At 37.7% G+C, this 24875-nt stretch overlaps 1 protein-coding gene across 1 annotated transcript in view; it reads right to left on the reverse strand.

The window, feature by feature from the left end:
• Positions 1-24875, reverse strand: part of LOC129240676 (RYamide receptor-like) — a 60266-nt gene that overhangs the window by 13122 nt on the left and 22269 nt on the right. Inside the window, exons 5-6 of the mRNA XM_054876609.1 lie at positions 6417-6538; positions 4322-4548 (exon numbers count right to left, since the gene is read on the reverse strand). Coding sequence (XP_054732584.1) covers positions 4322-4548; positions 6417-6538 — 349 coding nt within the window. The remainder of the gene's footprint in view (positions 1-4321; positions 4549-6416; positions 6539-24875) is intronic.

The following is a 24875-nucleotide window of genomic DNA, read 5'->3' on the forward strand; positions in this document are numbered from 1 at the left end:
ATAATATAATGTGTGAAATGAATATTTTTAATTTTTCAAATAAAAAAATTAAATTAAATATGTTTTTTTTTTTGATTATTATGAGGATTTTTACTATTGGGGCACAAACGTATCCCGGGTGTGTGTTTACGTATATAATGTGTTTGGAAGGCTGTAGCTCCTGAACCATGGTTTGAATTTGAACTCAAAACTAAATAATCTTCCTAGATCCGAAGATAGCGGTATAGAGGTATAGCGGTTCAAAAGTTACAACACTTCAAAGTTGAAGTGGATACATTTGTACCCGGGTGTGTGTTCTAGGGTTAATTGCTCGATTAATCGTGCCATCACTAAAAATAGGTAAAAATCACAATTAAACACATGTGGTTAGGAGCATAAGTAAATATATATGTATTAGGCCGGGTCGATTTGTGGGGAGGCAAAAAAATCGCCCATTGCTCTGTGAAAATCATATTCTAGGGATCAAAATAAGAAACTTTGCCGAAGGAACCATACCTCTAAAACGAATTCTGATGTCCCCCAATTTGGGTCGAACTTTTAAGCTTCTTTTCTATAACTCACTTAAATTAATTTCTTCATTTACATATGTTCTGACTAAATAAATTTCTTAAAAGAAAAAATAGATATTATTATAAATAAATAATAAATATTATTACATAATAAATAAATAAAAATAAAGAAAAAACATAGCCATTATCTGATTTTTTCATGTAAAGACCAAAAATGGTGATATTTTTGAATTGGGGGACATCAGAATTCGTTTCAGAGGTATGGTTCCTTCGGCAAAGTTTCTTATTTTGGTCCCTAGAATACGATTTTCACAGAGCAATGAGCGATTTTTAAATCGACCAGCCCTAATATGTTTGTATTGGGTGCAGAATAAGTTGGTGGCGTTTTTATATTTTCTTTTAATTTACAACGATTTGTTTGCTGTTTGGAAAAGGGTAAGTGTTCATTCGTTAGAACTCTTTCTGCTTTCTGCTCTACAAAACTCCGTTAATTGAATTTTTGAGTAATTGAATTTTTTATTTAATTTAGAAATGGAGTACCCAAGAGGCAAAACTCAACATTTTCCACACCTGCTCTCTCTCTCTCTTCTTTGGTTTTCATCGAGTTCAGAAAGATGCTGAAGCTACCGAAGTAGCCGGGGACATTTGCGACGTGTATGGGGAAGCTGTCATAGGCGAGCCTGAAGCAGGAAATGGTTTGCAAAGTTCAAACATGGCGACTTCGACGCCGATGACACGTCCCACAGCGGAAAGCCTTCTGAATTCTGAATGAAGAACGTCTCAAATTACTTTTGAAGGAGAACGGTCGCCAAACCAGTCGTAAATTGGCGGAAAGAATGAACTGCGATCATAAAACGATTCTCAACCACTTTCATTCAATGGGACTTACCGAAAAATTGAGAGCCTGGGTGCCCCGCGAGCTTAACAAAAAACACAAAAGAAAGTCGCCTCAAATTTTTTCTCAGCATCTTGCTCGGCATCGAGCAACACGCGATGATAAACAACGCCTTTTGTACCAAATCGTCATGGGAGATGAGAAATGGTGCCTATACTCGTACCTCAATATAAAGTAAAGAAAGTAATGGATGGCTCCAAGAGATAGCCAAGACGAATCTTCATCCAAAGAAGATTATGAGATGGGCTTGGTGGGACTGGGAGAGCTAGGTGTACTGCGAAATGAAATAAAAGAATTCCACAGTCAACAAGGAACTCTACATTGCCCAGCTACACCGCACGAATGAGGCTACTCGAAGGCCGCCGATTACCATCCTTTCCGGTCCCTGTGAAGGGAGCGCTGCACCGTATGAAGGGCGTTACCTTCGATAATAAAAAGGTTCTTAAAAACTGGCTCAGCAACTGCTTTGACACCACACCAGGCGATTATTGGCGGAATGGCATCAACAAATTGCTCGAGAGGTGGGAAGAGGTTGTAAACAGCAACGGCGATTATATAATTGATTAACTTATTGATACAATTATTATTTTTTGATTAAATAAAAGTCTTCGCTACAAACGCTACGAACTTATTCCCCAACCTAAAAAATAAGTAAATAAATGAGTGAACTCAGGATTATGGAATGCATCGAGTTCTGCTCGTTCTGCCGCGTTTAGGAATCAATTAAATACACTTTACTATATTTTCATTAGCAAAATGAGCACTGAACCGGAGCCACTTATTTATTATCTTCGAAGCAAAACAATGTCTGTTTGTTGTTAATATAAGTAAAGTAAATATAGCAAAACATCAGTATGTTCCAATGGGCGAATAGCAAAACAGAAAGAAAAAAAGAAAAAAAAGTGGCAATCTTAATAGAGTATGAAGAAATCGATGCATTGCTGGTGTGGTGTGATTATATTATATATATGTATGTATGTAGGCACTTATATATTCTGTCAAAAATTACCAGGATTTAGCCAATGAAATATAAAATATTTTTTATTCACTCATATTGTTGGTATTGTCTTAAAGTAGCTTACGAAGTAATTGATTTATGCCGACGATGAAATCAATCATTAAACAATTTTTCAAGCGCGTTTTCTTGCCTTGAATTCTCTTAAATGTCTTCTATCTCCGAAAGTTCAGCTGCGATTAATGGTGCTGTACCTTAGCCCTAACTGTATCCATAGCAATCAGTTGCGCCGCTCACGCATATGGGCATCACTGTGAACTGTGATTGGTGCCGCACCATAACGCTGTAACCATAGTCGTGGCCTTAGCCGTATCTATTGAAATTTGGTTTTTCCCAGTAACCGTAAGCAGCTGTGAAATTCTTAAAATTTGTTTTGATAGCGATAAACAATTTTATATTAGAAATAAATGGCGAAAAATTAATTAACTTAGTGCAAAATTATCCGTGTTTTTATGACAAAATGCAAATGTTGTCAATAATTCTACTTCAATATCAGCTGTTTAGGGTTACGGCATGACTAATCGACAATTTCTGAAGTTTTGCGGTTATGGTTATGGTTACGGCAATAACGCTATGGCTACGGTACTACTTAGTTTCAGCTTTAACCGGAGCCATGTCAGTTGCATTCGATGACTGTTCGATGATATGCGTTGAGTTCTTGGCTAGAAACTCTCAAGGATGATGGATTACAAAGCAAATTTGTGAGAGATACTTCGAAACTAGGGAAGGATAAAATATTACTAGGTTTAGCCAATAACTGTGATGAAAACCAAACTTCGGCTATTATGAGACGGGGTGATTCGCCAGCCGAATTACGCACGATCATTTCATATGAGTTCACACACTCGTCCAATCATGGCGTCGTTCAGACGACAACGAAAAGAGATTGTATTAATTTTTTCGGTATACCTATCACTAACAAACTCTTAGATTATTTTTCGTAAACAAACCGATTAACTACCCCTGCTACGTTAGCCTATCAACTGATTCTGTCAAATTCCCTGAAAGCCGTCTAACGGTCTGATATTGTCCACACCCATGGTGATAAGATTTTTAGAGGTGTACTGCCTAGCAGACCGTTATTCGGCTCGAAGCGAATTTGACAGATATGCCGACGTCATTCGTTTTGTGTTTCACTAAGCTAAAGCTAAATTTTGTGAAACACAAAACGAACGAAAGTTCCCATCAGAACATTTTTTTCACCATATCTAACGAGCAAACCTGGTATCTATTATCCTTGGGTCACACCATTAAAATTCTTTTCACCATTGCCACTAGAGATTCGGCAGCAGAATTCTGTCCGCTCATTTCGTACGTATTCACGCAGTCGTTCAATGAGTCGTTGTGCAGATAGCAACGAAGTAAGCTCGGACTAGGTCCTTTTTTATTTTTTCAACGTATATCACCAACACAACCTCAGTATTTTGGTAAGCAAACTGCCATGACAACCCGCGTGACGTAAGCAAATCAGCTAATTTCTTCAAATGCGCTGAGAGTCGGTTAACGGTCTGGCATTGGCCACACCTCTGCATTTCCACACCATGAAAACTCGCTTTGCGAAGTGGCGCATCAAGGTGATGTAAATGCACGAATTATTTGTCTATAAATCTGGCTTTCCTCGATGAGTTGCTATGTTAACTGCGGAATAATATTATTTCTTTCAGGTGGTGTTCTTTAATTTCGGTTATCTTTTGAAGCTTACCATTTAACTTACCAAATTCCAGCTTTTTTGACAGAATATCTTTGCATAAAAGTGGCTATTTTTTCATGCTTTAATAATAATTATTAATTAATGACTATTTTTATTATTTTAAAGGTGAAGAAATGAAAGTTTGTATAAGCGAAAATGCGCTCCGATATGTAAATTTATACAAATAGCAATTTCCACTATGCCAGGCTTACCTTCTTTTTGTTCCGCAAAAGTGTTATATCGCGCGTATCCTGTGCATTGCCAGGCGCCCGCGTACCCCACAACTTCACAGCCATTTGTATGTAAACAAAACTGATGACGCAAAATGGTACCAAATATTGCATAAACACCAACGCATAGCGATACGTTTGTAATTGTGCCTCGGAGAGATTTTTATTCATGCAAAACGGTCGTGTAATGTTGAATACTTTTCCGTTTTCTAGGAAACATCAGCAAATAGAAAATTAAGAAATAGCAGTGCCTAGATTCGGTACGGACCGAATTTTATATACCCGCGCACATTTTCGTATAATTCAATTTGGACTGGCTGTTAAGTTCTGAAATAAAACGAACTCATAGATAGCGCCAGGCATAGCTGGCAACTTCAGATGAGCGGACGGATACTCGTATTGGGAGTGGAAACACCATAGAGTGAGAGTGATTTTTATTTACTCGTAATAATATTTACATACTTACATAAGCTCTTCGGAAGCGCTATAATATCACTAAACTGGAGAGAGTGCAAAAGACTGCTTATATTGGCATCACCGGAACACGTAGAACTTGTCCCAGTGCAGCCCTCAATGTCGTTTTGGCCTTACTTCCCATCGACTTTTACGTTATTCACATCGCGCAATCTGATTAAAGTAGGTTGGCCTCTGGAGGCAATCTCTCCCTGGAGTTTGAGGGTCGGGCTAGGGAAATCATTCCAAATAGGCTGGATTGGATCGAGGGAAAAATTTGCACCTAAACTTGCACCTCTGTTTTCACTGACGGCTTAAAGATCGAATCGAGAGTCAGAGCAGGGGTTTTCTCTAAATGAGCCAGCCAATTTATCTATCTCCTTTAGACTGCGAAACTGCTAGTGTTTTTCAAGCAGACGTTTTTGCGGTCCTGCAAGCATGCAAAATGTTTAGGGAATATGGGAGCGGGAGAGATATTAGCATTTTTTTCGATAGTCAAGTCACGATCTTAGCTCTGACGACGTCATAGTGTAGATTCAAATTAGTCAACTTCTGTAAGGAGTAGATGAAATCTCATGGGTTTGCAGGTAAGATTTCTCTGATCTGGGTTCCAAGACAAAGAAATGAAATTCCTGATAATCTTGCCAGGAAGGGATCGACTGAATTGGCCTCAGGGATCTCCTACCCGATCATCGGCATCCTCCTGACAGTTGTTAAAGGGGTTAGGTGAAATGGCTGACCTTGCGAAGGGTCCACTTGAAAAAAAAAAATTAAAATTTGTCCGCTGTGATACCATACAGGGGGAGAGGAGGGGAACAGGAAAGGGAGAGGAACCAGGCAGAATCTTGGACTTGGATCAGAGGATACGCGGATCACGACCAACGAGTGTGTTAACCGCTTCATTCACTTTGCACGTGTGCGCACTAGCCCACTTGACGCAAGGCCCATCTTTCCAGTAGCAGACCCTCTACGTTAAAGGGGAATTGCACAAATAATTTCTCGGGAAAGCGTAGAAAAGAAGGAACTCGATTTCTTCATGTGCTTCGAAAACCCATTGACCCCAGTACAACAGGGCAGCAACAGGACTTAGAAAACCCTGGCCACTCCACGCTATTCAATTTTCAAGCTCGTATCTGTATTTACCGGTCACTGAACAATCGGTACACACGCGGAAAAGCTAGATTTACCATTTAACGCTCATTACAGAAGCTGTAGGGACCTTTAAGAGGAGGAGGCTGTTGTTCAAGAATTCACCTTCTGTTATCAAATGTTCACCTGCCCATTTTTTCAAAATTTTACTTGGGCCATATTGAGCTCATTATCTGTACAAGATTTTAGTAATTTTGTTTCATTTATAACATAAATAACACAATTTTTTTCATTCGTAAATAACCGTTACATGGAATGTGGGTATGGCTGCTAACCGATTTCGTCCATTTTCAATGGACCCAAAGCATTGCATTTAAACATTTATGAGTTTTTGGTAAATATTGCATAACGCGTATGCCTATGTCTGGCTCGATTTCTCTGTTCTGTCACATACATGCAACTGTGAACAAATACATATTAGCCAAGTGCAAAAGTGCGTGCGGGTATAAAAATTCATTTAATAATAATTCTTTACCTCGGTAACGTTCGTGCTCTAATTCCACACGGAAGGCTATGGCACACGGCGTAGCAAAAATGAACGCTACTAGCCAAATACCAACAAGTATTAATTTGGACATAAGCTTTGTAGGACGAGTTCTGAAAAATAAGAATTTTGAATTATGAAAAGAAAAGTGGTAGTGTAATTTTTACTTAGTTTGCCTACACAAAGTAAGAACGTAAAATGTTCCCATTATTTTCACAATGGTTTGCGTTGGTGGTTTTTAAACAGAAAACACTTAAATTATCAAAGCTTAAATTTACATAGAGAAAGTTTTAATAAATACACCAAATTGAGATATTATAAAATATTTAAATATTAAATTAATATTCGCAAAACACTTAAAATCAACATTGTTGAAGAAGTTTGAAGTCATCTTTTTTCCTTTGAATGTAAGTTTTGCGGTTCCATAAGAAAAACACAATTTTATGGTTTGAAATGCATAGATGAGTCCCTCTCTTTAACATAACTAGCGAAAACCCGCCCGTTCCCCTGGTCGTCTTTAAAAAAATCTAGATTAATTAATTAAATTAAGCCGAAAAATACTGTGTGTTTTTTATAAAAATTCTCGCGCATGAATAGTAATGAAAGAAGTTTTAAATAGTAGTAGCAATTAATGTTGGATGATGATTAACGTTGATGATGATTAACGTTTGATGATGATTAACGTTTGATGTGATTTACTTTATTACTTTTTTTATTGTAATGCTCTTTGGTATACAATTTTCTTCGTTTTTCCATGCGTTGTTGAATAAATGAACAATACCGATGGCTTACCAACTCTTGAGCATGAAACATAAAGTTGGTCATGAGAAAAACATGGGTATTCTAAATCAATACCACAAATTGATAAAGTTTGGCCTTGTGACTTATTAATAGTAATCGCGAATGCAAGGGATAAAAATCGATTTTTTTTTTGCATGTTATTGTAGTAAAACATTTCAAAAATACCGTGTTAAAATTTTAAGTCAATCCGAGCAAAACTTTTTAAGTTATAGAGCATAAAGCCGAGCCGCCTCAAACATCTGCCGAGACGCAGCAGTTGCGCGCGTAGTCCGTTACAAACTTTAAACGCGGTTTTCTCGAACCTTTTTTTTTAAAGTGCGTAGTCATGGGCATTTGAAAACTACTCAACCGATCCTTTTGAAATTTTGCACACATATTTTGCATATAAACCCCCCCCCCCCCCCCCAACGTTTTTTCTCGCCATTTTTTTTTATATTAAGGTGGTTTTACACCTACAAAATGGCGGCATTTTTTCGTCAAAAATCACTTTTTGCTTCAAACGACTACCAAATGGCTGAAAATGAAAATAAATCGTCAAAATAAACGTTGGGGGGAAGTTTAACTCATACTTTAACTAAATTATTCGATTTTTTTAATTTCAGATGATTCTACGCTGAGATATGCTGACTACTGCAAAATGTATTTTTGAAAAGACGTCTACGGAAATGTGCTCTCATTCGCTCATTTTGCAATATTTTTACATGAAAATTTTATCAAATATTCTTGAAATGTTACTTTATAATATGCAATAACTTTTATTAAACTGACTTGAACCGTTTCGCTACAATAAATTAATGAAAAAGTGTTTTTTTTTTAGCGTTTATCCCTTACCCCCCCTTAAGCCAGTTAAATTATCGACAGGAACTTTGCCATTTCCAATATCCAATAATTGCTGTGAAAATTCAGCAGCTGATGGATCAGTTTGCATTAGAACACGTACATTTGTAGTTAGTTTGAGTGTTTGAACATGTCTCCATAAATATGATGATTTCAAATATGCAGCCAATTCATCTGCTACAGTTGCTTGAGGAGTAACAGGCAGTGTTTGTCTAAAATCACCTGCCAGCAGCACTAAGGCACTACCAAACATTTCATTTTTACTACGTAAATCTCGTAATGTCCTATCAAGAGCTTCCAGTGACTTTTTATGTGCCATCGTGCACTCATCCCATACAATTACATGTGCGAAAAGCGGAGAAGGAGAAGAGAACTGTTCTATTCCCCTCCGCTTTAACGCAGCTATGTGTTCAGGTGCAAATGACTTTTTTGCGTGAAGTCTGATATAAAATAAGTTCTATTTACTCTTTTTAAATTTATATAAACTTTTCCAGGCGAAGTAAAAAAACTGACATATATTTGCTTCAACCGTATATTTGTGAGTACACAGGTAATACGTAAATATATGAATGATATAGGTAATATCTCATATTAGCATAACCTTTCTACAAAAAATTAAGGAAACGATCACTAATCACGCCGGCAATGATACAATGAATTTTTCACTATAACTGACTTCAGATTAACGTTTATATAATAATCGTATATGTAACATTTTAACATTTTTTTAGAATTTTTTTTTTAATTTTTAATAATGAGTGGTCTTCCTCTTTCTCTTCCTCTTCCTCTTCCTGTAGCTATTCCTTTTCCTCTTCCATCTCCAGCTCCATCTCCTTTCATTATCCCGGAAACGGGCAGTAAAAATTACTTCACTTAAAAGCTTTCATCAACAGCTTCCATCTGATACCCATATTGTACAAACACATCCAAGGGTACCTTGGTCCACCTTTTCGGCTATATCTCGAGACCCTGGTCACTCAGAGATCTAAAAAATACTCTGTATTAAAGCACTCATCAGTAGCTTTGATTTGATACTTCTTCTTCTTCTTAGCCTCACAGTCCGTGGTGGACCATAGCTTCATCAACAATTTTTCTCCACTTTATTCTATCCATGGCTACATCTCTCCAGTTGTGTACGTTCATTTGCTTAAGATCTGATTCGACGTCATCTAACCATCGCTTTCGTGGGCGTCCTCTTTTTCTTCCTCCAATTGGTGTTAAAATAAAAGCTTTCCTAGCATTTCGCTCTTTCGGCATGCGCAGTACGTGCCCAATCCATCTAATTCGTTGGGCTTTGATAAAACGTATTATATTTTGTCCTTGAACGATTTCTTCGATTTCATTATTGTAGCGAATGCGGTAGCTGCCATCTATTGTTGCAACCGGACCATATATTTTCCTTATGATACGTCTTTCGAAGCACATCAGCTGATGAATGTCATTTGTTTTCAGCGTCCATATTTCTGCACCATATGTAAGGACGGGTCGTATCAGTACTTTGTACATTCTTATTTTCTGTGCTCTGGACAAATCTTTTGATTTAAATAGTTTTATGTTAACGTAGTAGGCGTTATTTGCAGCTTGGATTCTGTCGTTAATAGCTATCGCCGAATCTTTATCTGCTGATAGTTTAAAACCCAAGTATTTAAATTCAGTGATATTTTCGAAAGCAAAGTTGTTAATACTTAGGTCATCGCGTGTCGTGTTGTTGACTGACCGAATCATGTATTTGGTTTTCTCGGTATTTACGTGTAGTCCCAGAGCTTTTGCATCTTTATCAATACATTTAAAGACGCGTATAAGAGTGTTTCTATCTTTAGCCATAATAAGAATATCATCTGCGTAGGCACATATCTGAAAATCATTATTAAATAATGTTCCATTCGTGTTTATTTCTTTAACAGTCGTGTGTAGCATTAAATTGAATACTAAACATGACAATGCGTCTCCTTGTTTTACTCCGGATATGATTTCGAATGGGTCTGACAGGCTTCCTTGCACCAGTACTTTACTTGTTGTGTTCGACAATGTACAGAGAATCAAATTAATTAACTTCAGAGGTATTCCAATTTTCTGAAAGCAGTATTTTATCCGTTTTCTATTTATACTGTCAAATGCCTGTTTGAAGTCAACAAAGAGGCAAAATATATCAATTTTATATTCGTAAAACTTTTCGAATATCTGGTGGACAGTAAAACCTTGATCAATCGTTGAGCGGTTGTTTCTAAAACCACATTGGTAATCGTCTAGGATGTTCTCAGCATAAATATTCAGCCTTTCAAATAGAATGTTTGTAAATACTTTATAACCTGTATTAAGTAAAGATATGCCTCTGTAATTTTGGCATTCAGTTTTATGTCCTTTTTTGTGTATAGGTACTATTATGCTTGATGCCCATCCAGTGGGTATTTCATTTGAATGCCATATTTGGCTTACTAAGGTAAATATTTGTTTATGTAGTTCATGTCCGCCATATTTCAGAAGTTCTGCGGGTATTCCATCTTCACCACAGCTTTTATGGTTTTTAAGTTTTCTTATAGCCAATAGTACTTCGTCAAAGCTAGGTTCTTCAACATAGATTTCGGCCGTATGTACTACTTGTTCCTCCTTACTTGTATTATCGTGGTTTTCTTTGTTAAGTAGTTCGTTGAAATATTCTTTCCATCTATCTATTACTTGCTGTTTTTCGCTGATTATGGAACCATCCTTTGCTTTGCATATATTTGTTCGAGGTTGAAATGTTTTAGTCTGTTTTTTGATGTTCTGATACATAGCTCTGACATTTTTGTTTCTAAAATCGCTTTCAATTTGTTCAATTTGCCGCTTCATGTAGGTTTTTTTCTTTTTTCGCATTATTTTCTTAGCTTCTTTTCTTTTGTTTACATAATATAATCTATTTGTACGTGTGTTTCTTTCCATATATTTTATTCTAGCTTCCTTTTTCGCATAATTAGCTACTCTGCATTCCTCATCATACCATTCGTTCATTACTGATCTCTTCTCTCCAATAGTATTCTTTGCGGATTTTATGATTGTAGCTTTCAGTTTATTCCATTGATCTTCAATATCTAATTCAGTTGAGTCATTATTTGTGCTATTTTCATTAAATAAAATGTTTTCAATCGCATATTTGTACTTTGCTTTCATATCTTCATTATTTATAAGTTCATCTGTATTCCACTTTAATTTTTTATAGCCTTTGTTGTCATTTACTATTGAAATTCGTTGTCGTAACTTAGCTACCACGAGATAGTGATCTGTGTCGCAGCAAGCGCCTCTATATGATCTCACATCTATGACTGATGTAGCATGTCTTTTGTCAGCAAGTATATGATCGATCTGATTTGATACCCACAATGTAAAAACACATGCTAGGGTTACCCGGGTCCGCGTTTTGGCCTTCGACAGCGCCACCTGGTGGCAAGTGGAATCAATAAGCATATTATACTAACCTTCTCCGTAGAAAAATATATATATATTACCAAATTTCATAATAATCGGGGCAGACACACACGACCAAAATGTATTCAATTCTAATGAATGCTATGTGCGGTACAAAAAATACGTGCGGCAAATTGCAAAAACAAACTCACTTAACCGACGCACCGCACACACACGCGTCATCGGATTTCAACCAAACTTCACAGAAACCTTTGCCAAAGCAACACCAACAATGTGTGAAACTTTCATTGTTTTCCTTATACGCGTTGCTGAGATTACCCCGGAGAAATGCACACTTTTTTTCGGCTTAATTTTTATATATATAGATACTCAAACTTTTCACGAAAATCCTCGTAGCAGAAATAAATAGAACCAGGTTCAATGACGAGTAGCAAGGATTTCGTCAAAATCGATCAACAATTGACGCCGCTCGACAGACAAACCGCTCAAAAAGCGATTAATACATTTCTTCCGCCGGATGTGTTAAATCAACTAAGAAGGCGAAAAATTGGCAGGCGAAGAGTCAGAATAATACAAGTTGAAGTCCAAAATAAACAAAACTGTGAGGGGAACTTCGGCTGTCACGTCACGGGGCGATTTACCGGGCGAATTACGCACGATTATTTCAGAAATATTCACACACTCGTCCAATCAGTCGCCGTTCAGACGGCAACGAAGTTAGATTCATTAATTTGTTTTGGTATATCACTAATACGTTCTTAGTTTTTTCGTAAACGAACCGTTTCATTACCCCTACTACGTCAGCCTATCAACTGATTCTCTCCTATTCGCTGAAAGCCGTATAACGGTCCGATATTGGTCACACCATCAAAAATCTTTTCACCATTGGCACTAGGAACCCGGCAACAGAATTCTGTCCATTTCGTACTCGTCCAATGAGTCCTTCTTCTTCTTCGCATATCATCAACACAATCTCAGTTTTTTGATTAGCAAACCGTCGATTAGCCGTCACAGCCGCACTCCGCTACCCCTCCATACCATGGAAACTTGTTCCCATGGATCGTTTTGTGAAATGGCGCCATATCGTGATGTAAAGGCATGAGCTATTTTTCTATAAATCTGGCCGGCATCATAAAAATGTTCTTTATGGCGCCAACTGTTTAGTGAGTTTGAGCGTTGGAAGCTACATCTCTAGCTGACTTCCAATGAAGGTTTGGTGACATTCGGTTCAGTGGACGCGAAGTTATTGCATCTAAAGTGTCAATAAGTTTGTGACATCGGTACAAAAATGAGTTTCGAATAAAGAGCTAACATTAAATTTTGTTTTAAAATCGGTAAAAAGTTAACCGAAACATTTTAATTGATGAAAAAAGTTTATGGCGATGATTACCTATCTCGTGCCAGAATTCATGAGTGGTTTACACTTTTCAGAGATGGTTGTGAAGCCATAAATGACAAAGATCATAAGGGCCGCCCAAAATCCGTAATCGCCGAAAACTCCATCGAAATTGTTTGTAAATTTATCAAAAATGAACCGAAATCATCGTTAAAACTCATGGAATCGGAGTTGAATATCTCCATAACATCGATCTATCGCATTCGAGCTGATCATTTGGGCTTACGAAAGGTCTGTGCACATTTCATTCCGCACAACTTAACTGAGCACCGAAAATTGCTCAGAATTCAATATTCGAAAGACCTCATTAGAGAGGCGAGAAAAGACGAGAACTTCCTTTACAACATTGGAACTGGTGATTAAAAGTAGTGTTTCCAACATGAACCTGAAACTAAGCGTCAAAGTAATGGAAGGCCCCAGACGAGCCACCAACCAAAAAACCCCGTTTTAAGAAGTCAAAACTCCAGTCGATGCTCATTTGTTTTTACGATTCCAAGGGAATTGTTCACAAGGAGTTCGTGCCAATGGACCAAACCGTCAATGTAATTTTCTATCTTGGCATTTTGAAGCATCTTTTGAAAAGGAAAACGTTTTGCGTCCGTAGAGGCCATCCAAGGGCTTGTACCAACGGCTTGGCGTCAAATCCTGCATTCCAGTCTTGTTTACTTTGGACTACACCTTGTGTTAGCCGCTTCAAGTAACTGATGAAATTCACCAGATTTGTGATACATAAACTCGTAATATCCGCAGGTGTAGCAAACAAGTGTGAGCCCAGAAGGTGCTGAGTTGAGTTTCTTCTCATCCTCCAGACTACTGCAGCAGCAAGGACTTAAAGCAATCCCAAGTCTCACCGCATGTACACCGAATGGATAATGTCCGATAAAGATACCCACCAAACTCGAGAGCTGCGGCTTTGTTAGCCATAGAAGTTTTCTTGTGGCCAAAACGTTCTCGCGATTTTGCACGTTTGCGCACTAGCCCAGGCCTTTTTTGTACTTGTTTTGTGATTAATTTTCTCGGAAAATTTATTTTAGCATTCTCTTTTCGTTTGCTTTGATTTCTTCCTAAACATAGCATTGGCTTTTTTGTACGTGACTAGGTTATCGTTTGACCTATTTTTTTTAAATTCGGCCCAGAAAAATTGATTTAAATTCCTTAGCTTGGAGAGTTCATTGTTCCAATAAGGCACACAGTTTTTATGCATTTTCCTGGATGTTTGGGAATAGAGTGATGAGCTGCGGTGCGAATGATTTTCGTGATTAATGATGCCTCACGGTTAGTGTTATTGGAGGTATCTAATTCATTGGAAAGTTGGGTAGCCTTACATCTAAAATTTTCCCAGTCCGCTTTGTCTATCAAGAATTTGGGGCATGCAGTAATGTTTTGAATAGTCCTTGCGTGCACAGTTGTTGCAATGGGGTAGTGATCGCTACCGTATAGCTCATCTAAGGTATTGGTGCAGAGCTTAGGTGCTATATTTGTAGAGCATATTGTTAGGTCTATGTTGCTAAATGAGGAATGCGTAGAGAAGTGTGTAGGTTTATTATCATTTAGTATTGTAAAATTTTCGGACAATATCCAATCTTCTACTATTTCACCTCTCTTATTACAAATTTGGGAGCCCCAAAGAGGACTCCAAGCATTAAAGTCACCAACAATTATTACTGGAGTTCGTATAGATCGGACTATATTGTTTAAATCTCTAAGAGTGAAGTTCTGTTGAGGTGGTAAATATAAATTTACAATTGTGAACTTAAAACTGAGTGTTATTTCTACTGCAAGAACAGCGATATTAGACTGTATGTGGACGTATTTATGTGGGATATTTTTCTTAATCAACACGGCAATGCCTTGCTTACTTTGAGTGTTATGGGGGAGATTTAGGAAATAGCTTTGAAATTGTTTCGGAACGGATGCAGTTTTGTCGACAGCTAAATGAGTCTCTTGGAGAGCAATAACGCTTGGAGAGTGCTCTTTTATCAGAAGCTCTAGTTCAGTGTAGTTATTGTGTTATATATGTAAAAACCTTTCAGATTCCACTGTAAAACCTTAAACATTGAGAATGCTTTGTAGTTAAATTGATTAAAATGATTACATATATTCAGGATCGCTGTGTGACATTGTCTGATCGTTGTCTGACATCGTCTGATCGTGGATGTTATTAGGGTCGAATTGAGTTTGGCTTAGTATTTGCTTGATTGCTGAAGAGTTGGATGGCTGTGATGTGTGTGATTGTGGAACGTATGCAGTTTGTATACTTTGAGCTTGTGTGAGAATATGGGAGAGAGTGGAGTCTAAGAGAAGTGGTGTATGTGGTGAAAATTGAGGGTGAGACTTGAAATTGAGTTCATTTGGTACAAACGACGGCATTGTTTTGCTTACGTGGTCGTTATTGTTTTCTGAGACAAGATCGCTTAAATCTGAGTTTATTTGGAATGAAGTACCAGAAGGAATACTGAGTGAATCAATAGACGATTGAGAATTGCTTATTTGCGGGTTCTTGTTATTTTCTGTTGTGGTGTTGGATGAAGTTGAGTTCGGTTGTATTAAGGTGGCGGAGTGAGCATTGAGCGAAGCTGTGCTCGGTGATTTGCCTGATGGGCTAGGTGCTAAAGCGGCAGGGGGTTTAGTTTTGCTTTGTTCGATCTTGCTCAGATTTTGGGACTCGCTTACAACAGCAGCAAATGAGGTGCTGAGTGTGGTTGGTGTCTGTTCCTTATAGAGTTTAAGTGCTTCGCGCATTGAGCATTTGTTTTGACATTTGATTTTCAATATTTCTTTAGATTGCATATATTTTGGGCATGATTTAGAAGAGGATGGATGATCGCCTGCACAATTTGCACAGTAGATACGTGACCATGGTGGTGGGTGTGGGGGGAAATTGCATGATTGACAGGAGGGTGCATTGTTGCAGCGTTTAGCTGTGTGCCCTAAAAGCTGACAGATTTTACACCTCATGGGATTTGGGTAATAAGGTTTGACTTTTGCAATACGCCACTATACTTCGACTTTTTCTGGGAGCTTGAAGAGCTTGAATGTGAGAAGTACGGTTCCTGTATATTGTGATACATTATTTTCCAGTTTTGAGAATTTATAAACGTCTGTGACACCTTGTGCGCTCATATTTTCAATAATCTCTTTTTCGTCCACATTGTTTAAGCATGGTGCGAAAATTGTGCCTTTTGAGCTGTTCAGTTTTCATGGTAGTTCACTACAATATCACATACACCAATTAGTTTTTTAGTGGAAATGAATTTTTGTGCTATTTGGGAGTTTTTAACCAAAAGCAATAGGTTCCTGTCACGTAGCTCCGATATTGAGATTATTTCCTTACTTACGGATTCTAGCGCTTTATGCACAGCAAAACACGAGTATTTGGAAATCGGTTTGTTTGCATCAGCACCACGAATTGTGAGAAATTTAGGGTTTTCTTTTTTCAACTGCGGCAAGTCAGGGAAGTTTATTGGGGTATATGTTGGTTTTTTCCTTTTTGACTGGGGACCCGAGGCAAGCAACGCAAACCTGTTGTCCCCGAGATTTGGTGGCCCGGGGGCCATTCTTAATATTACCACACAATAACACTAGTATTGATATACAGGGTGGCTGATGAATTTTGCTACATTAAGAAACTCGAATAACTTTTTTTTTAGTGTATGGAATTCATTTACTTTTTTTCAAGTTGAAGGTCATTAAATTTTATTAAATGTAGCTTAACTAGTTTTAAAAATAATTGAATTTAAATGCCCCCCATGATCGTTGACACAAGTGCGGCATCTTAGTAAAAAGTTGTTCATTGCTGCTTTGAGAGTTGCGACAGGAATAGCCGCAATTGTTGCCCGAATGGATTGTTTTAGTTCATCCAAATTTGTTGGCTTTGTTTTATAAACTTCTTGTTTACATAAACCCCACAAGAAAAAGTCAGGTGCAGTAAGGTCAGGCGACCTGGGGGGCCAACGAAATTCGGAGTTTCTTGAAATCAGTTTATTGGGAAATTTTCGTCGCAAATCTGTCATAACAGTCTGGGCTATGTGAGACGTTGCCCCATCTTGTTGAAACCACACAGAGTTGAAAGGAATTCTCTTTCGGCGTAGTTCTGGATAGAAAAATTCTTTCAGCATTTTCAAATAACGGTCTCCAGTAACCGTAACAGTGTGACCATTTTCTTCAAAAAAATAAGGCCCGACAATACAGCGTGAAGAAACCGCACACCAGACTGTCACGCGAAGAGGATGCAATTCCGTCTCGTGGAGTATCTGTGGGTTAGAAGTACTCCATATTCGACAATTTTGTTTGTTCACATTGCCGTTTAAATCGAAATGGGCCTCATTAGACATGAAAAGGCAGTTTAACATGTTTTGGTCTTCTTCCACCATTTGCAGGATCTTCTGGCAAAATTCCAAGCGAATCGGAAAGTCTGCTGCATTCAGTTTGCTAACCATTTGAATTTTGTAGGGAAATAAGTCTAAATCTTTGTGCATTATTGTTTGCAAAGACTGTCGGCTGACACCAAGTTGAGCAGATAAGCTTCTTGTTGAAACCCTCGGATTGCTTTGTATAGCTGCAGCTACAGCAGCGATCGTTTCCTCCGTCCGAACTGGTGGGTTGCGACTGTTCCTTGCTCAGCAAAATTATTCACCAGTCTCATTATGGTCCATCTGCTCGGGGGATCGCCGCCAAATATCCGCCTGTACTCTCTCTGTACCAAAACTACGGACTCCAGTGCGTGATAGCGGCGGACTATCCAAATTCTTGTTTGCGTGTCCCAGTTATCCATTTTAATAAATTTTAAAGATCAATCTGCAAATTAAAATAAAATTGGAACAGATAACTTAAAAAGAAAAAGAGGTTTTCAATTTTTTTTTTGGTAGCGGCTTTCATCCTGTACTTTGATAAAAGTTAAGTTAATACGAAAAGCGATTTGAAGAGGAACACGTGCGCGTTTGACACACCGAAAGAATAGTCACAAGAGAAAATCGAAATTAAGCAAATACGTCTGCTCTGAGCGAGAACCTGCCGAGAACTGATAGTAGTAGATTATTGTAGAGAAATATACGAAAAAACGTGGTGGTGTAGGTGAATATTACCTTGTGATTTTACAAAAAAATCGTAATAACATACAATGTAGAAAATTATCTCTAGTTTAATTTTGTATAGGTACATATGTTTTTCTCATAAAATGCCTCGGAATGGAAATACAGTGCCAGCTCGCTAATCCGAAGGTGTGTAATCCGAATTATCCAGTAATCCGAATTGAATTTATGACGCATTACGTGCTCTATAGTCCGCATTCGTTGCAAGCTCGCTAAACCGAATTTTTGTTTTTTTATTTTTGAGTCTGTTTTTTTACAAAACCATGAACGGAATTTTAAAACTAACGGGACATTATTGAAATACAGAGCCCTCTATGTATGTAAGTGTGTATTTATCTTGTTGCGAATAGTTTAGTGTGGTATTAGTCGCGAAAACATCAATTTAAATAACATGGCAAAAAAACGTGCACATGAAACACTGTCATTAGCTTATAAGCTTAAAATAATAGAAGAAATAAATCGGTGACAATCAGGAAAAGTTTTAGCAAAGAAATTTGGTGTAGGAGCTTCAACAATTTGCGACATAAAAAGAAATGCTGAAAATATTAAAAGGTAAAAAACCTGTGTAAAAAATGTATTCTGTAAATATTACTGTACATATGTACATATTTATTCTTTTATAAGATTTACTAAGCATTCTTTTTCTTTTTTTTTTTTCTTTTTTTGTAAGTATTTTATTTGCAATCTATCTTAAAATAATGATATTCAGCAAATTAGGTCTTATTATCTAATAGCAGCGGTAGTATTTGCACAAATGCAAAACTACTTATAAAATTACGATATTTATTCTAATATTTGATCTTAAATGTATTAAATTTCAATTGTACTAATGAGTTGCTTATCTTAATATAGGAACTTATGTATTTTGTTTTTTATTTAGTGTTGATTAAATAATTTAATTCAGGAAAATTAGAGAAATGGCAAGTCTAAGATATGATTACGCTTCAGTCGTATTGTTTCATTACTTGAGTCTAATAAGCATATAGCATTCGTATTTAATAGGACTATGAATAAGTTCCTTGCGGTTTTACAACAGATGGCGTAACTTGATTATTATTCCATCGATCCACATTTCCAAACATTCATTGGAGAGCTACTGTCGTAAGGCACAAACGTCAGTATAAGTTTTTTATTTGAAGCGTAAACAACAATATTTTTACCACACTTGAAAATGTCGAATTTCGTGCCAAATAATGTGTTTTTGCGGGGAATTCTTCTTCATTATTTTAATATGAAGAAAAAAGCAGCCGAAAGTCATCGTATCTTGGTGGAAGTTTATGGTGAGCATGCTCTAGCTGAGCGAACGTGCCAGAAGTGGTTTGCACGCTTTAAAAGTGGTGATTTTGGCTTGGAAGACGAAGAACGCGAGGGTGCGCCGCCAAAGTTCATGGATACCGAATTGGAGGAATTGCTCGATCAAGATCCGGCTCAAACGCAAGAAGAGGTTGCAAAAACTTTGGGAGTTGATCAATCAACCATTTCCAAACGTTTAAAAGCCATGGGAATGATCCGAAAGGTAGGCCATTGGGTGCCGTATGAATTGAAGCCAAGAGACGTTGAACGCCGTTTTATGGCATGCGAACAACTGCTTCAACGGCACAAAAGAAAGGGTTTTTTGCATCGAATTGTGACTGGCGATGAAAAGTGGGTCCATTACGACAATCCAAAACGTCGGGCAACGTATGGATACCCTGGCCATGCTTCAACATCGACGTCGGCGCTGAATATTCATGGCCTGAAGGTTATGCTGTGTATCTGGTGGGACCAGCTGGGTGTTGTGTATTATGAGCTACTGAAACCGAATGAAACGATTACGGGGGATGTCTACCGACGACAATTGATGCGTTTGAGCCGAGCACTGCGAGAAAAACGGCCGCAATACGCCGATAGACACGACAAAGTTATTTTGCAACATGACAATGCTCGGCCACATGTTGCACAAGTGGTCAAAACATACTTAGAAACGCTCAAATGGGATGTCCTACCCCACCCGCCGTATAGTCCAGACCTTGCGCCATCCGATTACTATCTCTTCCGATCGATGCAACATGGCCTGGCTGACCAGCACTTCCGTAATTACGATGAAGTCAAAAAATGGATCGATTCGTGGATTGCGGCAAAACCGACCGAATTTTTCACAAAGGGAATCCGTGAATTGCCAGAAAGATGGGAAAAAGTAGTAGTAAGCGATGGACAATACTTTGAATATTAAATTTGTAACCATTTTACGTCAATAAAGTTTCAAATTTCGAAAAAAAAAACCGCACGAACTTATTCATAGTCCTACATTTTTTTTTACAATTCCTTCGAAAAGTTTGGAAATAATAGAAAGCTTCGAGATCGGCCTATAGTTGGACACATCATTCGTTTTGCCACTCTTGAAAGTAGGGGTGATAGTTGTGATTTTCCAATCGTTGATGAAAACTCCCGAAGATAGAGGTTTATTAAAAACTAATTTGAGAGGAATGACAATAGCCGGGCAATTTTTAAGAAAAATTACGGACAGCCCATCTTTATCAGTCTGCGAAGAAGGTTTTAAACCCAAAATCCCATTATCAGTGTCCAGAGAAACCAGGTTTAAATAGCCAAAATTCAAAGATGAAGATGGATTATCATGACAAGGAGAAAACGAGTACGTATCATAACTAGTGAAATTAGATTTGAAAAAATCGGCAAACAAATTGGCTGCGTCCACAGGAGTAGACACTAATTTGTCATTATAATGAACCGCAGACGGGACTCGAGCGCTTGACTTTTTAGATTTAACAAATCGCCTTCACTTAATATTCTTTCAATCCGAAGAATATAGTTCCTGTATAAAAATTTATTTAAACAGTTGAATTTTTTTAAGCAATGCTTGTAATTTATAAAGATAGATACATTCTTAGATGCTAAAAATTGCTTGTGAAGCTTATTCGCCTTATTTTAAAGTTTTTCAAGTTGATAAGTGTAGCATGGAAATTTAAAAGGTCGTTTTTTTAAATTGTGGTAGATATTTCATAAAAATTTTGAGCAACTGCACTCAACAATATCTAATTCAGAAAGCAAATCTTCCCAATTGATGTCATGTAAAATCCTGTTTAACCTAGAAAAGTCACAAGAAGAGAAATTGAAAGCTATTATCCGTCTTGTTTACTACTTACAAGCCTAATATTCGGCCTCTTCTATTCGCCATTTCCCCTTCCCGCATTGTTCATTTGAACCAGTTGCTGCACCTATTCGCCACTTGCTAACTCTTGGCGAAAAGAAGAGACCTATTTGTATAAATTTTATATGTGACATAATACATGCTCGTATAACATATGCCATTTTGTGAAGTACCTATGAAAGTATGAAGCTTTCATTTATTCCCATTGTTAAATTAAAAGTCAAAGTTTTTAAATTGGCAAAGTGTAAGCTTTCAAAATACAAACTGCGCTGCTTAAACTTAATAAGAGCATAACTATCTTTAAAAACAAAAGTAAATTTCGCGCCAAGTATTTTCGGCAATGTCGAGTCTCCGTTAGCTTTAAAAATGGGCGGGCATATTGTACAAGAGAAATGCATGGAGAAATACGAAATTCAGACAGATTCGTTGCCCAATTAAAGTAGATAAGGATTAATTTACGATGCAAAGCTGTGCATTACACGCACACCACGTCACACCATGGCTACAAGGCAATGCTCGGAAGACAATGAAGAATACATATCAGCTGTCAAACAAGCGACAAAGTGTTTGTGTAGCTTAGGCATCCAGACAGTTGTGAAGAGAATTCTCCACTTGTTTCTCTTACTTCCTCTGATTGCAAGTTGTTTGGGTGTACTTTTGAGTGAAGCGCAGATTATAATAATATTTTACTTTCCAAATTAAAGCAGAATTGCGCGCAACTTTGTTAATTTGGTTGCCTCTTTTAGCGAATTACAAAAAAACGTCGCCGGATTGGCAATTTACGTGCAATCATTTGGTAAATCTACAGTCTTCGAAAAATCATAGTCAGTGACGATAGTCCAGTCATCTGGTAGTTTGACCTGGAAAGTTTTGCGAGAGTTTTGAAACTGGATAATTTGTATAGATTTTGGTATGCTCTTTTCGAATTTCAACTTTGCCACCTCGTATCTGCGACGATAGAGCCGCCATATTGAAGAAATGGCGCCTAAAAACAGTTTTTTTACAATACAGTGCCAGCTCTCTAATCCGAATTAATGATTGCAGACCCTGATTCGGATTAACGAGATATTCGGATTACTGGATGTGCTGTTATTATGCTTATAATTCACTATATTCGAAAATAAAACAAAAGCCAGGATTTCAAAACAAATTTATTTTATTTTTATTAATCAACATTGAAAAAATTAAAGATTTTTATAAATACATATGTACATATGTATGTATGTATTTACATATTACGTTTTTTTTAACGTAGGTAATTAGTGATGTAGGTTTGCTTGTCTTTCAGTGCACATGCTTCTAAAGCCTTGTTCCGCAATCTTTTAGCATTAAGCAGACCTCGTTCCTTTGCCCAATCTATTGAAATATTTAAGCCCTGCAGAGCTTCACGATTTTTAACGTGTTTCGTTATTAAAGGCTCTGGTTCCACATTTTCTGTTCCTGACTCTGAACTACTACACGAAGTATTGTCAGAGTTCATAATCCAGCTAAGAACTTCATCTTCAGAAATATGCACGTCATTGTTGCGGTGAAATAAGTCGGTTATTGTGCGAAATTCTTCTGTTTCTTCAACACGATCATTCTCTGGCAACTCTTGTTGTAACAATGATAGAGGGATGTTATCATCTGAAGCCCACCTCTGAGAATGAATATGCTTCCAACAAGACTTTATAGAAGAATTAGGCACCCTGTCCCAAGATCGTTTAAGCAATTCACAAGCGTCCTTTAAACTGAATTGTTTCAAAAAAATGTCTGAAAATGTCTGTCTTTGTAAAACAGCTTAATTAGTCGTACCGCGTTCTGATCCATGGGTTGAATAATACTAGTACAATTTGGGGTAAAAACATAGTTTTATATTGATACCAGCGGCTTTCCATGACACTTCGCATTATCCAGTAACAATAAAGCTTTTTTGGTCAAATTATTTTCAATTTGATAGTCTTTTACCTGTGGTATAAACGATTTAAAAAACCATTCAGTAAAAATATATGTTGTCATCCATGCATTTTTCGATGCGTAATATTCAACAATATGTTGTTTTTTAAACGAACGTGGATTTTTTGATTTCCCAACCACAGCAATGTTAAGCTTGTGAGTTCCAGATTTGTTAGCACAGCACAAGAAGGTGATTCTCTCTTTGCTCATTTTGGTACCAGGAGCAAACTTTTCTTTACAATGCACTAAAGTTTTTTCTGGAAACATTTTCCAAAAGAGTCCAGACTTATCAGCATTGTAAATTTGGTCTTCAATCAGATTTTCAGTCTCGATAATGTCATAGAACTTATTTTGAAAATCAGGTACAAGATCAGGTCTAGCAGATAAGGATTCGCCGCATATTTTCAAAGTTCGCACAGAAAATCGCTTTTTAAAATTTTGCAACCATCCGTCACTAGCGTGAAATGATTGATTCGGATACATTTTTTGATGAAGTGATTTAACTTTTTGTCGTGAAATTTCTGCTGAAATGGTTTGATGCCGTGACCGCTTCTCTTCAAACCAAACATACAACTTAATCTCTAATTCTTCATTCTCTCCCGATTTGAGTGTCTTGCGCTGTTTTAAAAGTTTGGCATCAGAATGCTTAGGACTATGAATAAGTTCGTGCGGTTTTTTTTTCGAAATTTGAAACTTTATTGACGTAAAATGGTTACAAATTTAATATTCAAAGTATTGTCCATCGCTTACTACTACTTTTTCCCATCTTTCTGGCAATTCACGGATTCCCTTTGTGAAAAATTCGGTCGGTTTTGCCGCAATCCACGAATCGATCCATTTTTTGACTTCATCGTAATTACGGAAGTGCTGGTCAGCCAGGCCATGTTGCATCGATCGGAAGAGATAGTAATCGGATGGCGCAAGGTCTGGACTATACGGCGGGTGGGGTAGGACATCCCATTTGAGCGTTTCTAAGTATGTTTTGACCACTTGTGCAACATGTGGCCGAGCATTGTCATGTTGCAAAATAACTTTGTCGTGTCTATCGGCGTATTGCGGCCGTTTTTCTCGCAGTGCTCGGCTCAAACGCATCAATTGTCGTCGGTAGACATCCCCCGTAATCGTTTCATTCGGTTTCAGTAGCTCATAATACACAACACCCAGCTGGTCCCACCAGATACACAGCATAACCTTCAGGCCATGAATATTCAGCGCCGACGTCGATGTTGAAGCATGGCCAGGGTATCCATACGTTGCCCGACGTTTTGGATTGTCGTAATGGACCCACTTTTCATCGCCAGTCACAATTCGATGCAAAAAACCCTTTCTTTTGTGCCGTTGAAGCAGTTGTTCGCATGCCATAAAACGGCGTTCAACGTCTCTTGGCTTCAATTCATACGGCACCCAATGGCCTACCTTTCGGATCATTCCCATGGCTTTTAAACGTTTGGAAATGGTTGATTGATCAACTCCCAAAGTTTTTGCAACCTCTTCTTGCGTTTGAGCCGGATCTTGATCGAGCAATTCCTCCAATTCGGTATCCATGAACTTTGGCGGCGCACCCTCGCGTTCTTCGTCTTCCAAGCCAAAATCACCACTTTTAAAGCGTGCAAACCACTTCTGGCACGTTCGCTCAGCTAGAGCATGCTCACCATAAACTTCCACCAAGATACGATGACTTTCGGCTGCTTTTTTCTTCATATTAAAATAATGAAGAAGAATTCCCCGCAAAAACACATTATTTGGCACGAAATTCGACATTTTCAAGTGTGGTAAAAATATTGTTGTTTACGCTTCAAATAAAAAACTTATACTGACGTTTGTGCCTTACGACAGTAGCT

The sequence above is a fragment of the Anastrepha obliqua genome, chromosome 3 (assembly GCF_027943255.1).
Source record: "Anastrepha obliqua isolate idAnaObli1 chromosome 3, idAnaObli1_1.0, whole genome shotgun sequence".
In the NCBI taxonomy this organism is placed as follows: domain Eukaryota; kingdom Metazoa; phylum Arthropoda; class Insecta; order Diptera; family Tephritidae; genus Anastrepha; species Anastrepha obliqua.